Raw genomic sequence first — 15,825 nt, forward strand, 5'->3', positions numbered from 1 at the left:
ATATCCTTTCTATGCACTCTTCGATATGCCTTGGTCCATTTGACCTTACGAGGGTTCCTCTTCATTTTAAAGTTCTTATGGCATTTAGACCTACAAAATCGAAAATTTTGCGCAACAAAAACGAGGAGTTAACTTATGATTTTTCTAGTGAATTGATTGTATAAGAAATTCATAGAATTGAAACTTTGACTTGCACCTTGGCATCATTATGAACGAACTGGATTCCATGACCAAGATATAAGGTTGAGGAACAAAATCAACACTTTTCCAACAACTTCTATAGAGGAGAAAGACGTAGCGTTTACTCACTTGAGTGGTTTAGTCTTCCTTCTCTTTAGGTTCTTTAAATTTCGTGGGTGGCTAGCTATCGAAATCAATGCAGTCAATTATTATTAGGGTTTTGCCGTTTTGGCGTGCTTCAGAGGGGAGGGGAACACGAATGATATTAGGAGAAGATGAAGAACAGATTGATTTTTTATTTTTTTAATATGTTTTCCTTTGCTTCGATGAATAATTAGGGGAATTAAAGAAGACAAAAAACGATTGATTTTTATTTTTTTTAATATGTTTTTGTTTTGTTGTTTAAATTAATTGAAACTATAAAATTAGGATTAATTGAATTTTAAAATTTGATTGATTTAAAAAGGTATTTTTGTCTAATCAAATAAAGTAAGGATGTTTAAGACTTTTTATAAAATTAAATAAAAAATATAATTTTATTTTTATTTAATTAAAGGGGTATATTAATAAAAGTGGTGATATAATATATATTTAAAAAAGAAAAAAATTAAATGCTGACGTGGAAAATAAATTTCACTAACTTGTTATTACTGATTCATATTTTAAACGTATCGGTACGTATAAATTTATCATCGTATCGTAGCAAACATCTTTTTATAAAAAAACACCCTCATTCAGAAGACATTCTTCTCCCACATCATCAAGAAAATTCCTCAGATTCTTTTCCGAAGATCCACCTTCCTTAACAGCTTCTCTACCCAAACACTTCCATTTCTTTGCGTTCTTTCTCAGTTCATTTCCTTTCTCTCCATTCCCCATCACAATATCCAAACACCTCCCAATTTCATCAGCTTCCACCATCCCTTCCTCATTCACACGATGATCCACTCTCACCCCCGTCTTCCACACATCTTCTATTAGCTTCGCATTCGTCCTCTGCTCTACACCCTGTGGAAACGCCACCATTGGTACCCCTGAAACCAAGCTTTCCATCACGGAATTCCAGCCAGAGTGTGTCACAAAACAACCCAACGATCGATGCGACAAAACTTCAACCTGTGAACACCACTTCACTATCTTCCCCTTCATTTTCACCTCCTCCATGCAACTCAACTCTTCCTCTTCCGCTTCTTCTCTTCCTTCAACTTTAACCTTTTCTCTGATCACCCACAAGAATGGACCCCCACAATCTAATAGCGCACGTGCAATTTCCTCCATCTGCTTCTTGGGCACAACACACACGCTCCCAAACGACACGTAAACCACTGACATCTCTGCCTTTGACTCCAACCATTCAATGTAGTCGTCATCATCGGAGGAATGAAACACATCACCGCCAAATGAAGCGTCATTGAGATCTCTGCCGTCCAAATAAGCTGAAGAAATCAACGGTCCAATTGGCATCATGTTCAAATTCAACTTATCATCAACGGCCTTCAAAGCCTTTGCCTCCAATTCTTCAAAGGTGTTGAGAAGAACCATTGCTGGTTTCGTTTCCATGTCAAGGTAACGAAACTGTTCTTCAAACAACGTAAACATCACGGGGGTAAATTTGGAACTCAACGGCAATAAAAACGCCGGCATGTCACGGGGTGCTAGCACTAGCGACGGTGCCAACCCTGGTAGTTCTATGATGGCTTCGTTGTAACTCGAAGGGTCACTTGTTTTGCCGTCGATGTAACCGCCGTACCCGTGAAAGTAATGGTAGAAGATGTCGAACACTGTGGCCGGTTGAATCCAGAGAAGCGCCGTGGGCAGGTGGAACCCACGCGCCACCTCTGCGGCCCATGTTTGTAGGAGTGTGTAGACTACGCATGTGAAAGGATGACCTTGTTGGGCGTTTGAGAGAATGAGATCGGTTACGAAGTCGGTGCCGCGGCGCCTGAGTTCCGATAAGTAGAGGGAGTATTCGGAGCTGGCGGAGGCAGTGAAGCCAGCGTCGTGGCCGTCGGAGAAGGGAAGAATGGAGAGGCCGAGGGTGGAGGAGTTGGTGCTTGACATGCGGCGGTGCATGTAGAGGGTTGTTAAGAGAGTGACATCGCCGAAAGAGAGTAAGCGCTTTGAGAATTGGAGAGCGGGGTTTATGTGACCCTGTATAGGGTAAGGCACCACCAGGAAATGGTGGTGGCGATGGCGGCGTACCATGTTCATGTGGTAGTGGTAGATTTATGTGGACAAACAATAATGATTCACTTGTATTCACTCCTTGAATGGGATTAGATGCAATCATTCTTGTGAAAAAGTGGTCCAAGATGCACAATCATGATGATGGGTCGGCCACCAGGCCATGCCTAGACAAAGTCTAGTCGGGTAAATTTTTACTTTTTAAAAATATAATCTTTATATTTGATAAATTAAATTAAACACAAGTTTTAATAACCACGATCAATGATAATTATATTTAAAAAAAATAAATTTTAAAATTTAAATAATATATAAATATATAGATATAATAATTAAATTTAAAACTATAATTAATATATAAAATTATATTAAAATTTTTAAATAATTATTTTGTTTTTAGCACAAATAATTAGAATAAAACTGTTTTATAATTTTTGCTCTTCTAAACTTTTTCAATAATGATTTATTCAAAAGTATTACATGACATATAAGTGATTTTCTTCCACAAGTCCTCTAATTTATGTTACGCTCAAACGCGTCTACTATGTACGTATGTTTCACGCGCTTCTAATAAATTTTAACTCAATCAACGCGCAAATATATAACTTCCTTTTTTGAAAGGATTTCGTTTTTTTTTTTTTCAAATTTTTTGTCTTCTCTCTTCGATCTCTTTCGTACGTTTCTCTTTGCCTTCTCCTTCATCTTTTACGTCCGTTTCTCTCTACTTTCTCCTTCTTCATTTACGTACTTCAGATTTTTCATTATGCGTTTATTCATTTTTTTTACATCAAGCTGTGAAATCGTTTTTGAAGATAATTGATGATTCAACTTCAGATTGTCAACTAAACTAGAGTAAAGTGGATTTTGAAACTGAATCCAATGAAGTTCCTGAGGTGTGATTTAGTTTTAGTTAGTAATTGAATCTGAATTTGAATCCAATTAGTAGTTTTTGATTGTGTAGCTGAATAATGCGTGAACCTTGCCTGTGATATTTGCTGTTTATTCTTCCTTGTTTGAATTGAATCTAGTGTACTAGTTGTCATTAGAATTAAAATAATTTTGTCCATTTCAGACATTCGCGTGTAGATCAGTAATAATTGAGTGCATTTCAGGAATGTTTGGGTGTATTTACAGTTTATGACTTTTCATCTGATGGAGGGTGAATTGTCTTATTATTTTAGTTGAATTGTTTTAGTTTCTGTTTAGTTGTGATTCATGAATCTGGTTTTCTTATTTTTGATGATAGTTTTATAGTTGTATTTGCATTCTATAGTTTATGCTTGTTTTAATATGGTGTATTTTGAGTGTATTTTACAGACCTTCTGTAGTGTTGATGACCAGTTTATTCCCAAGGACGGGATGACTTTTAACACCCTTGAAGATGCTGCAAAATTCTACAAGGATTATTCGAAGGTTGCAGGTTTTTCTACAAGAGTTTGGAGCACAAATAAGAAGAGAAACAAAATTAAGAATCAATTGATTACATGTAACAGAGAGAGAAAATGGAAATAAAAAATATCTCTGACCGAGAAGACAAATCCCTCAGCTGGTTTAAATTGTCCTACAAGAATTTATATATACGTGTTGAATGATATTGGTGTTTGGATCATTTCAAAGGTCGTGTTGCGTCATTCACATCCTTGCTGTTCAGATCAAGCACAGATGCTCAAACAATACAGGAAACTAAGCATGTCCATGCGTCGTACAATAGAGAATAACGAGGAAGCCGGTATCAGACCTAGCAAAACTTTCCAATCATTTGTTGCAGCAGCCGGGGTCACCGCGAGTTAAATTTTATCGAAAAAGACGTGAGGAATTACATCACTAGAGAAGTGTGGAATGTTTCGAAACAAGAGGATGCAAAAGAATTAGGGAAATGCTTATTAAGAATGAAAGAGAAGAATCATAATTTCTTTTTCGAGCTTGAACTCGAGGACGATCAGTCCATTAAGCTTGCTTTTTGGGCGAATGCAAGGAGCAGAGCTGCCTGTGAGTATTTCAGATATGTTATTTCATTTGACACCACCTACAATACAAAAAGGTAACATGCTGTTCTGGTTTATGATGTTGAATTAATGTTGTTTTATGAATCTGCTGCAGAGGTGTATATTGGAAGTTTTTTGGTGTATAAGATCATTATTTGGGTGTATTTGTTGATTTTAATTCTATTTTGTCGTAATCTGTTTCAGGTATAATCTGGTTTGTAGTTCTTTTGTCGGGGTGAATCACCACGGTCAGTCAACACTTCTTGGATGCGCTTTGATGAAAAACGAAGATATTAAATCATTCAAAAGGTTATTTCAATGTTGGCTTCGTTGCATGGGAGGAAATGCTCTAAAAGGGATTCTCATCGATCAATGTGCATCGATGCAAAGGGATATCGAGGCTTGTATGCCCACAACAATTCACCGTAGGTGTATTTGGCACATCATAAAGAAGATTCCAAGCAAATTAAATGGATACAAGGGACACACAAAAATCGAACAAGAAATGAGCCAAGTTATTTGGAACTCTCATACCAAATAATCATTTGATAGGAATTGGGATGATTTTATGCTGAAGTATGGTATTGTGGACAACAAATGCCTTTTAGGTAATGACGTTTAAAATTAGCAGGGGTGTAAATTGTATATTTTTGGGTGTATTATAGTCTAATTTTGGTGTATTTTGCAGATCTTTATGAATACCGTTATATATGGGTTCCAATTTATCTGGATCACCACTTATGGGCCGGGATGAGAAGCACCCAAAGGAGCGAGAGCATGCATTCATTTTTTAATAAGTTCATTACCCAGAACAGCTCACTTATCCAATTTGTCAAACAATACGATAATTGCCTCGGAAGTAGGGAGCAAACAGAAAGAGAATCGGATGCTGCAGAGATTTTCACACAATCATACCGTATGCAACAAAATCCTCCATAAAAGTTCAGTTTCAACATGTGTACACTCACCAAAAGTTTAGGGAAGTCCAAGCACAATTCAGAGGGAAAATGAATTCCATCACAAGATTAATGAGCTCCGCTTTAGGCTATTTAGTATACGAAGTTGGAGAACAAGTTTCCAACTCAATATTCAACAAGTTTGCGGTTACTTACGACTCAGTAGCAGCCAAGTGAAATGCCAGTGCTTATTATTTGAGTCAAAAATTTTGTTAAACTAACAATATAAAATTTTAAATAAATAGATAGTTTTCAATAAGTGATGGTGAGAAGTATACCCAGATTCAGAAAATTTTTTTTTTTTCCGAAGACGAATGCAGGATGACAAATTTCTTTTTTTCTTTCTTTCTTCTTTTTCTTCGTTTTCTCCTTCTTTTCTTCTTTCTCTCTCCCCTCAATTCTGCTCTTTTCACAATTCCCTAAAATAGAAATTTATTTAGTTAGCAGAATAATTTAGAAACACTTGAACCGAAATTTCAAGAAAAATAATTTTTTTTATTTACTATTTTATTATTTGTCTTAAATGCAATCTGGTCGACCAGTCTCTTCCGTGTCCAGTACGCCACCTATGATGGTCCGGAAGCATCATCTACTTTTGGATCAGGGAACTTCGTTTCATGGAAATATATTATCATTAAGAGAAAGACGCAGCCATCAATTGAAAATTTGTCTCCTGTTCTCTGGAGTTTGATCTCTTTGATCAGGAAGCTCAGCACATGAGATGTCTAATTACATTGTCGGACTGCCTCCACATGAAGGAGAAGTGGCTTATAGACTCGAGATTGTGCTTATTATGTCAGCAACAAGAAGCATTTTTGGACGAAGAGGACGGCGGTCGTCTTGAATTTTAGCAAGTTCTCATCCCCTCCAACACTCATATCCGTCACAGATTTTGTCAAAGACACCAAAGTAGCACATTTGAAGCTGTCAATAATCTTCTTCTGTTGCTCATTCAGTTTTCTGTACACAACTTTTTAAGAAAAATTATACCCTACAATATTTTAATATAAATAAATCAGTTCAGATTTAAACAAGTAGTAAAAAAGGCTCAATTATCAACAAAAATACATCGAATTCATTTTCTGTATCCAAATAAATTTCAAATAAACTAAGGAATGAAATAAAATTAAAATGTCTATTTTATAAATAAAATTAAAAAGTAACAACCTAAACAAAAAATAATTTATAATTTTTTAAAATTTCTAATAACAACACCTAAACAAATAATTAGTTCAACAATATTAAAAACTAAATACCTAACAATTTAAGAAAATTTATTTAAAAATAAAAAAAATAACAACCTAAGTAAATAATAATTTATAAATAAAATTTAAAATTTTTTTAATAACAATACCTAAATAAATAAATTTTCAAACTCAATTTATGAGCGCTATGTCAATATACCTATTTGTATTACTATAAAGATAACTAATTATTATGTATATAAATACTAAAATTATACATATATTCATATATAATCAACCTCTATCTTTTCCTTTTTGTCTTCCCACCCAAATCCACATCAAGATTCGGTCAAAAAAAGGAAGTGCAAAATTTGGAAGAAAAACAAAAACAAAAAGAGGAAAAGAAAATTTCCCGCCAAAAGAGAGCCCTCGTTTCCCGCCATGTAGCTCCGCCTATATATACACTAAACTCAGAAAATGGCGCCATTTTTCTCCCACGCTGCAAGCTCGTCTTCCACCATGAAGGCGATCCCTGCAACTCGCAAGCGTAACCATCCATCTCCTTCCTCACGTTCTGATACATTCACCCGCAGCAGATCCCAGCTCTTCCTTCACCGCAGCCGCTCCGGTTTCCTCCGCCCTGATCCCCAAAGCACCCGATCCCGTTTCCTCTGCCCTGATCCCCAAAGCACCCACTTCCGTTACCAGGCCACACTTCCTCCTTCCCAGTGCCCTACTTCAAGGATTCGACTATCGGAGAGCGTCGATGACAACAACGGCGGCGACGACATGGTTTTCCTTAAGGATCTTAAGAAAAAAACGAAACTAAGACACGAAGCTTCTTCCACAGGTGGCGACAGTGAGCTGTCTCGGGTTCTGATGAAGGACCTTCGAACAAGACGAGTTTATTCTCCGCAATCGAGCGTTGGCGCCTGCTCCAGTCTGGTGGCGGCGGATATGTTTGCCAACGGGAGTGGTGTTGATTCCGACAGCAGTCGTGGGGGAATGGCTGATTTAGGGTCTGGGGCGAAACCGAGTTTGGAGAAAAGCTGTTCTGAGAGAGAGGGTTCGAAGTTGGTGGGAGAGAATGGTAATTTGGAGAAGGCGTTTTGGTCCGAGGGTCAGAAGAAGGATGAGGTGAACTCAATTTTAAGTTTAGTCTTAAACGAGTATAGATCTGATAAGGATAGTAACATGTATGTCGACGACGCGAGCGAGAGTTCTGATTTGGGGAAAACTGAATCGCAAGATGAGAAGCGAAGTGAAGGAATTTCTTCGGAGAAAATTGAAGAATCCAAGGAAGAATTGCTACAAATGATTCCACCCGAAACTGAGATACGCGCCAGCACAGAGGTTAAAGGAAAGCAACGGAAACAAGTCGAGGATATGCCTTTAGCTGGAAATGCTTTGAAAAATGCAGGCGAGGGTTCTTGCGAAAACGATAGCCGGAGGAATGGTTCTGTTCTCAAGAGCAAATCAGTAAGGACCTACCATGTTTTACATTTTCATTTTAAATGTATCTTGTGTGTTGGGCATTTTGTTGTTGGTGTAAATTATTGTGAGATTACTGTTCAAAACTATACTTTTGTTAATTTTAATTTGTAGCTAAACCTATGTCACCGTGGAATTGATTTATGATTTATGCAGGCGCTTAGACCACGCTTCCAGGGGAGGTTGTTCAAAGCCCCTGGTTCGGTCAGTTTCAAAAGATTGTTTCCATATCTAATGGACATAATGAAAGATGATTCTGGTAACTCCTTTGTGCCAATGTTTTACGAGTCATTTTAACTGAATTAGATCATGATTTAGTTGATGACTAATTTGGCTAAAAAATTTTGTAGCTAAGGAAGAATTGGGTCATTGCCCGAAAGATGAGAGGGCTATGGATGGAAACAATTCAAGACTTTCTTTGTCATATCAAAGTCAAGGACCGTCTAAACTTGAACGTATGATCGATAGTTGCTCCGTGCTTGGATCTACGCCATCTATTGTTTCTGAAGATGATGCTGTGGTAGCTCCTGTTAATGAGTTATCTCATGGTAATGGGTCAGAATTAACATCATCACCAGACTCACTTGAATTGGATATGCAATTCCATAGCAAAGGCTTGACTAGCGAGTGTTTATTTGTGCCGTCCGTAAAAGAAGTTGGAAATGCTCCGTGCAATGATAAGGAAGACTCAAAGCAGCAGGGCAGTAAACCTGATTATGTCATCGCTGCTAATGATGGTAGTTGTACCGTGGAGCAGTTTGCCGTGTTTGATGAAGAATGTGTACTAACAACTCCACCTGATGCAGATACATTTGACAAGCAAGAGATCAATAAATTAGGCCAATTAGAGAGCAATGCTCAGAATATGTATAATGTCGAAGCTATGGATATGAGCAAAAGTAATCAGGAAAATGCTGTTGAAGGTTTTTCTCAGAAGGCCGACATGAGAAAAGATTCTATTATTAAGAGTAAATCTGTAAGAATCTATCTTGCTTTCAATTTTCAAATATTGTTACAGCTTTTTACTAAATTCAAATTCTGCTGTTCAATTGAATTAGATCAGAACCTTAGCTGTTGAAATACTTTGACGATTTTGTGTATCGAGATGTTTAGAAATTTTATTTTGGTAGTTGGTTGGGTTTGTAGCACCTCCTACGCATGTTTTTCCTTTTTTCCCTATCTGTGTCATTTTAATAACTAAGCTTGGGATGTCTATGCAGGTACCTAGATCAAATTTGCACAGGAAACTTTTCATAAACCCACGTTCATTTGGCTACAAAAGGTTGCTTCCTTTTCTAATGGATTTCACTAAAGACGAACGTGGTAATTGTTGTGTTTTCGACTACTCGTATCATTTAATTTATAATGCATTAAATAAATCAATTACAGATTATGAGTGCTAATTGAGCTATTGATTTTATGTTGCACATAAATATTAGATCACCAGACGCATCCTAAAGAAGATGAGGTGGATACTGCCAGGAAAATACAATTTCCTCTCTTATCTCAAAATCAAGGAGCATCTATCAGCAAACACAATATAGACGATAGCTCCAGGCATGATACAATTGAATCTAACAAAGTGGTGAGCAATATATTAGTAGATTCTACCAATGAGTTATGTCATGGTAACCAGCCGAAGTTGACATCTTCCCAAGAGTTGCCTGAATTGCCGATGCAGCTCGATGCAAGAGAAATGGTTCATGAATGTTTATCTTTTCCCTCTGCAAATGAACATATTGAAAAAGTTGAGATAGTTCCTAAAGACGAATGCTTGAGTGTCTCAAAGTTTGATCCGCATTCAGTAATGGGCTTACACTGTGAAGGTGTTAATCACGTGCAAAATATATCCTGCGAACAACACAATAGTGAGTCACCACCCAAAGCTCAAAATGTGCTTGGTATTGACTGTAATGTCTCTAATCTTACATTTGAGCATCATTCTAGTAAAGAAAAAGGACCATCTGTTGCTTATGATGAAGGTAAACCGTCTGAAAGTCTGGAGAATTGCAAGACTGTTTGTGGATATTTTCTTGAAGGTCAGAGTGTAAAAAAATTGGATCGTAATAAGCCAGATGTGCAAGATAAAGAAAAAACAAATCACAAAATTTGCAGTAGTGACAACGCTGTAGTTTTGAATCATGTCAGTCTTTTAGGTGAAGGGCCCAGATCGTCACCGGAGAAAGTTATATTAGGAAAATCAGACATGGAGGGGCATGGTGCTGGGAGCCAGAAAGCAGGAAGTGTTCTGAAAGGCATAGTTTATGGTGCAAGGATGCCTTCAAAAGGAAAAAACGATAAACATGCTAATCAAGTTCATGAAGCCAGAAATAGCTCTGAAATTAAGACGAGATTGGTGAGTGTCATTTCATTTGTATTTGTTTTTCCCTGCAGAGTGTTAGTCCCTAGACTATATGAAACTGATTACAAAACCTTTTCCCCTATCCCATGTGTGAATATAAATTTTATTTTTCAATTACGTGGTTTCAAAAACAGGTTATAAATCGTTGCTCACATATGGAGTTGTTGAAGCAAACAGCAAGTTACAGCTACAAAAGATTGCTTCCTTATCTCTCGAATACCATGAAAGATAGTTCATGTAAGTGTTGGGTCTAATTCTTTATACTCAGTCAGCTGATATGAAAATATCTCTCTTGGCAAAATTGGCTACTGCATTATGAGTTAGAAACTAACTTTTTGATGATCTTAATATTTTAGGTGCTACTGAGAGTGATCATTGCCCAAAAGTTCAGAAGCTCTTGGATCAAACAAGCTCATATTCAAACATGCAAGCAACTCCGGTATGTGATCCAACTGGTTGTGCTCCATTAAAACGTTGCAGGGGCAGTCCTTGTGAATTAAATAATGATAGTTCAAGCCCAATACTTGAAGTTCCTGAATATAAGCCATCACGCAATTCATGCAAAGTGATTCAACTGCACGATGAACAGGTTGTATCAAATGGACACTGCAAGCCGGAAAGCTCTCCTTGTCCACGGATTTCTGATAACAACATAGATTCACCAATCATACCCTATGGCCCTATGGCTATCACCAGAGATGAAGAGGCTGCGTCTGTGTTACCTGCACCATCGGTTTACTCTGAAGTTAAAGGAAATAGTTCTTTCCCGACATCTCTTAATGAGGAGGAGAAGCCTTTGGAAACATGTAGATGTCAGAGTTTGTCTCAAGCAACGTTCTTGGATCAACCTAGAGTCTCTACCACTAGCTTCAAAAGGGGAATTTTGAAAAGAAGTCCAAGAGGATGCAGAGGGCTTTGCTCATGCTTGAATTGTGCCTCTTTTCACCTTCATGCAGAAAGAGCATTTGAATTCTCTAGAAATCAGTTTCTAGATGCCGAAGAGGTTGCCCATGACCTTATAAAGGAACTATCTCATTTAAGAAAGATATTAGAAAGATCCACGGAGAGTGTCAACGGCAATCCTATCCTTGACAGAAGCCAGGTGAGTGCTACAATATTGATATCTTATATCTCTACTTTACTCACTTGATCACTATCTTCCCCATGACATGCAGTTTCTGATGCCTTTACATATTTATCCATCTACATATTTCAGGTGAAAGAAGCCTGCAGGGAAGCATTAGTTGCAGAGCAACTTGCAAAAGACAGGTTTAGCCAGATGAATGATGATCTTAACATTCATTGTAGAATCTCGGTATGTGCATATTTATAACCAAATCCCAAATTGGATACTCCAGTTGAACATCTCGTTTATATCAGCTATATTTGTGCAGAACTTGCAGCGCCCAAGGGTTAGATTTTCAGATCATGTTGAGCAAAAGGTAATTGAGGCACGCAGATAAACAGGTGTCTCATTACATCTGAGCTTGGAACTCTGTTTCTGCATGTGTGAGGCTAATCTTGGAAAATCAAACTGCAGGGGAAGTGTTCTGTTGGTATGCAGTAGAGAAATTAGTTAGTATCGTCGTGTAATTTTTTTATTTAGTCCTATTGTTCTTTTTTATTGTTTGAAGTTGTGAATATATTTTGATTTGCAACTTGGAACTTTTCAATCTTACTGGTTCTGTTATATAGCGATTTTGACAAGAAGACACTGGCCAAGTTTCAAATGTTAATCTTTAGAGGTTAGAAAGACGTTTAGGTTTGACGTGTAGATAAATATTGTACGTGATACTACCAAATTATGCTTATAATTAATGGGTTACCTATAATTAATTATATGGATATGGGTTGTATTGTTTGAGCTTAATTTTTTGGATTTAATCTTTTAAATTTTAAATTTTATTTTAGAAAATAAAGCGTAATTTCTCATTATTTATTTTATAGATGGAATCAAGAAAAAATATAAGAAAAATAACATTCAAAAATGAGAGATCACACTTTATTCTCTAAAATAATTCTCTAAAATAAAAATTGAAAATTTAGAGGATCAAAATCCTAATTTTTCATATATCAATTATAGTATAATATATATTACGTAAAATGAGTTGATCATACGTGTATGTAGGCTAATTTTTTTTGTTATGGAAGTAGAAGTGGTGATATACCTTAACATTGTAATTTTTGGTGTTTTTTAAAACTGTGTAAGTACTAAGTACTGAAATCGGAGGGTTCGATTTCTGTACCTAAATTTTTTTTTTACCACAAATCGGACGGTCCGATTTGTGTACCTCGAGAAATTGGACGGTCTGATTTCTGTACCTCTAATAAATCGGATGGTTCGATTTTTGCTTCTCTAATTAAACGATCTCACATTTGAGTATAATACCCCAACAATCCATATTTTAAAAAAACACCACTACCACTCCAATATTAAAAATAAAAAATTCGTGTATGTATTGATAAGTCTTGAGAGAGGTATAACCCGATTTGTCTAAAGTTGATGGATGATGTATATGTGGACTTTAAGAGAAATAGTAGTGACGGGCACTTGCAAAGGCGTTTCAACGCTCAAGTTAGTCCGAGTAAGAGATGGGTATAATGTTATTCAAAGTGAATAGCGTATATTTTTTACGTTGTTAGGGTTTTATATTTATAGAGTGTTGTCTTTTCGGAGTGGTTGAGCTATTTTCCTGATATTTTGGTAACCGACCTTAATTTGTTTCGGAGTGGTTCTATTAAGGACAAGATCATCTCTAATTGAAAAATAAATCACGTTTTATTTCACTTGGATTCTGATTTATAGGTATAATTGGGTGGAGTTATAATTAACGGATCACAATTCTTAAATTTGACCTGTGTATTTTTTAATAAGACAAGTTGAGTTTTTGAGCTATAAATTGGAATCGTAGTAATAGTAGTAGCTCCCAAATTCAATTTGATACGTTTAGAAAATAATAACCATGTTAGAGAGGAAAGCTTGAGGTAAATAAATAATAAATAAGGTAAAAAAAATTTGAGAGTTATAATAAATAATAGAATCGTGAAAATTAGGCTCCAATATGTAATATTCGGAAAAAAAGTTTGATAGTAAAAATCTTTAGAGTAATGGTTAGAAGTAAAATAAAGTAGAAAATAAAATAAAATAAAAATAAAAATAGTAAATGATGGATATGTAATGAATATCTTTTTCTTTCAAACATTATAGTTACCAAGGTCATAATGGCTGGTTGTAACGGCTGAGTTATAGATATAATAACTGAGTTGTGTGTAGGTAAGTTATGAGTCATGAAAACCTAACATTTTTTTTACGTAATCTCTGAATTATAACTTGTAGTCGCCTTAGTTATAGTGACTATATCACAATCTTAAACTTGACTTGTTTATTTTTAAAAGAAGCAGGTTGAGATTTTATGAAAATCGAGTTATAACTCGACAAGATATAGAATAGATGGGGTTGTGTTATAATTCAGGGATACGAGGATTAGTTCCCAAGATCAACTTGATAATCTTAAAAATATAATTGGACAAGCTTGTCATTGAAAAATGTGTTGCTTATACCTATATCTTTTTTAATGAGTTTATAGTTGATTGTTTGTTGGACTGATGCCGACTTATAGGTGTAGTTCGCTTTGACTGACTCCGACTTATAATTATCGGTTTGTTTGAAGTGCTTCCGATTTATAAGTGTCGGTTTGTTGAATTGATACTGTAATGACTCAATTTCTAGTATGTCATTATCACACTAGAAGTTAAGTGTTACTAACTTACTTCCCTATTTATTAGCTAATATTTATTATATGAGCCTGCTTTGTTGTTAAAACGTAGTCGTTTCCGCGGGATATCTCTTTTTTTTTTCGCGTTCGATTTAATAAGCAGAAACATTTATAGATACCATCACAGGTAATAATAGATAAAGCAGTTCAAAACTATTCCACATATATATATATATATATATATATATATATATATATATATATATATATATATGTATGTTGCACGTCGGTTAATACCATTTAGGGTTGACATCCCTAGGAGTAGATAGTTATTAACTATCTACACACACATATATCCCAGGCCTTGATGTAAATCTCGTAAAATTAACGAATAATTAGTCAATAAATTAATTTTTAATAAAAGAAGTTAGAACTGTAAATTTTATAGTTTAATAAGGTAGAGCTAATTAAAATAAGAATTTTGACACTAATTTTAAAGAATTTGGCTCAAGATTAGGTCGAACGGACCGAACCGATGGAACAGAGTACGAACCGGACCCGTGGGCCCAACCAATCCATCAAATTTAATGAGCTTAAACTCATTCTTTCTCCCCATTCATGCAAACACGGTGAGGTTCAACAAGAGAGGGCGAAAAACACTTTCCATTTGCAAATCCTCACTTAAACCTTTGATTCTACATAACTTCTCGCTCTGAGTTCCGATCGCCACATCGTTTGCAGCCATGCGTCCACAGTGACGAGCTCTACAAAGCCCAGTATATTGTAAGGTAAAGTTCAGTTTCAATTCTCTCTTCTCAAATCCAAAAATTTCATGATTTGGGGGGTGTTGAGATTTTAGTTAATTTGATATTTTAGGATCAAATTGACTTGAGGAATTAGTGGGCTTTTGCTAAATTGAGGCATATACACGTACACGTGGCTCACGTGTACACGTGATAAATTAGGAATAGTGATAAATGAAACTAATGAAAAAAAATTGGAGTAAAAGAGTAAAGATATTTTATTAATGAAGGAGAGTACATCACCGTATTTCGACTTATGAACTTAGTTGTAATACACTTTTAAGGAAAAGATATTCTCTATCCTTGTTATAGTGTTGTCGCAAAATGTATGCATCTCGTCTGATGAGCTTTGGGGTGACTATCACCGCAGTTTTAGCTTTCGAGGTAGGTTGTCATCATTACCAGGATTTTTTTGCTCTCCTCATTATCTCGGTTGTTCTGTTTCTGATTTAATAATTTGGCTATCCGCTGAACTTCTGTTCGCAACGACTCATTAATAGCTGACAGCTTGGCTTCGGTGTAAGGGGGAGGAGGAGGATTGTTTTACTCTTCTGCCATTGATTATGACATGTAAAAAAGGGTAAAATCAAAGCAAAAGAGATAATGGTGGGATTAAGTAAAATCATCCTGTCCAAGGTTGAGCTTATCTTCGTTTGGAACGGATGAGGTATACGTCAGTTTTTTTTTGTCTAGGATGAATGAGGTATACGTCGGCTCCAAAAGAAACAGCGGCGGCGGACACCTGTAAAGACATTCTGACACTTAAGTTAATAAGAGTAAGATATGGGTATAATATTAGGGCAGGATAGGGTACGCGTTTAGGGTGTACCCTACCCTACCATATCCGCACCCTATATATAACACACATTTTATATAAGAAAAAGTCTAGGGGCCAGCAACTTTTTTCAAATTCTGGTCAGCATGTAACCAGCAAGGAAAAGTGAGCTATTGGATGAAATCTCAC

The 15,825-nt window shown here is 36.1% G+C and overlaps 2 protein-coding genes across 3 annotated transcripts; one reads left to right on the forward strand and one right to left on the reverse strand.

The window, feature by feature from the left end:
* Positions 1 to 800: 800 nt before the first annotated feature.
* Positions 801 to 4,444, reverse strand: LOC112736263 (phloretin 4'-O-glucosyltransferase-like). The gene has a single exon (XM_025785637.3). The coding sequence runs from the start codon at positions 2,389 to 2,391 to the stop codon at positions 895 to 897; it is 1,497 nt and encodes a 498-aa protein (XP_025641422.1). The 5' UTR covers positions 2,392 to 4,444; the 3' UTR covers positions 801 to 894.
* Positions 4,445 to 6,872: 2,428 nt separating this feature from the next.
* On the forward strand, positions 6,873 to 12,212 carry LOC112736264 (uncharacterized). Of its 2 annotated transcripts, XM_025785639.3 has the most exons (10): positions 6,873 to 7,968; positions 8,137 to 8,239; positions 8,331 to 8,956; positions 9,201 to 9,303; positions 9,420 to 10,336; positions 10,477 to 10,579; positions 10,699 to 10,781; positions 10,932 to 11,444; positions 11,559 to 11,657; positions 11,737 to 12,212. In XM_025785639.3, exons 1-10 carry the CDS (start codon positions 6,967 to 6,969, stop codon positions 11,803 to 11,805), a joined length of 3,618 nt encoding a protein of 1,205 aa, XP_025641424.1. In that variant the 5' UTR covers positions 6,873 to 6,966; the 3' UTR covers positions 11,806 to 12,212. The 2 variants fall into 2 exon arrangements, with proteins under 2 accessions (XP_025641424.1, XP_025641423.1); XM_025785638.2 differs by having other exon boundaries at positions 6,875 to 7,968; positions 10,699 to 11,444.
* The last annotated feature ends 3,613 nt before the right edge of the window (positions 12,213 to 15,825 follow it).

The sequence above is a fragment of the Arachis hypogaea genome, chromosome 13, assembly GCF_003086295.3.
Source record: "Arachis hypogaea cultivar Tifrunner chromosome 13, arahy.Tifrunner.gnm2.J5K5, whole genome shotgun sequence".
In the NCBI taxonomy this organism is placed as follows: domain Eukaryota; kingdom Viridiplantae; phylum Streptophyta; class Magnoliopsida; order Fabales; family Fabaceae; genus Arachis; species Arachis hypogaea.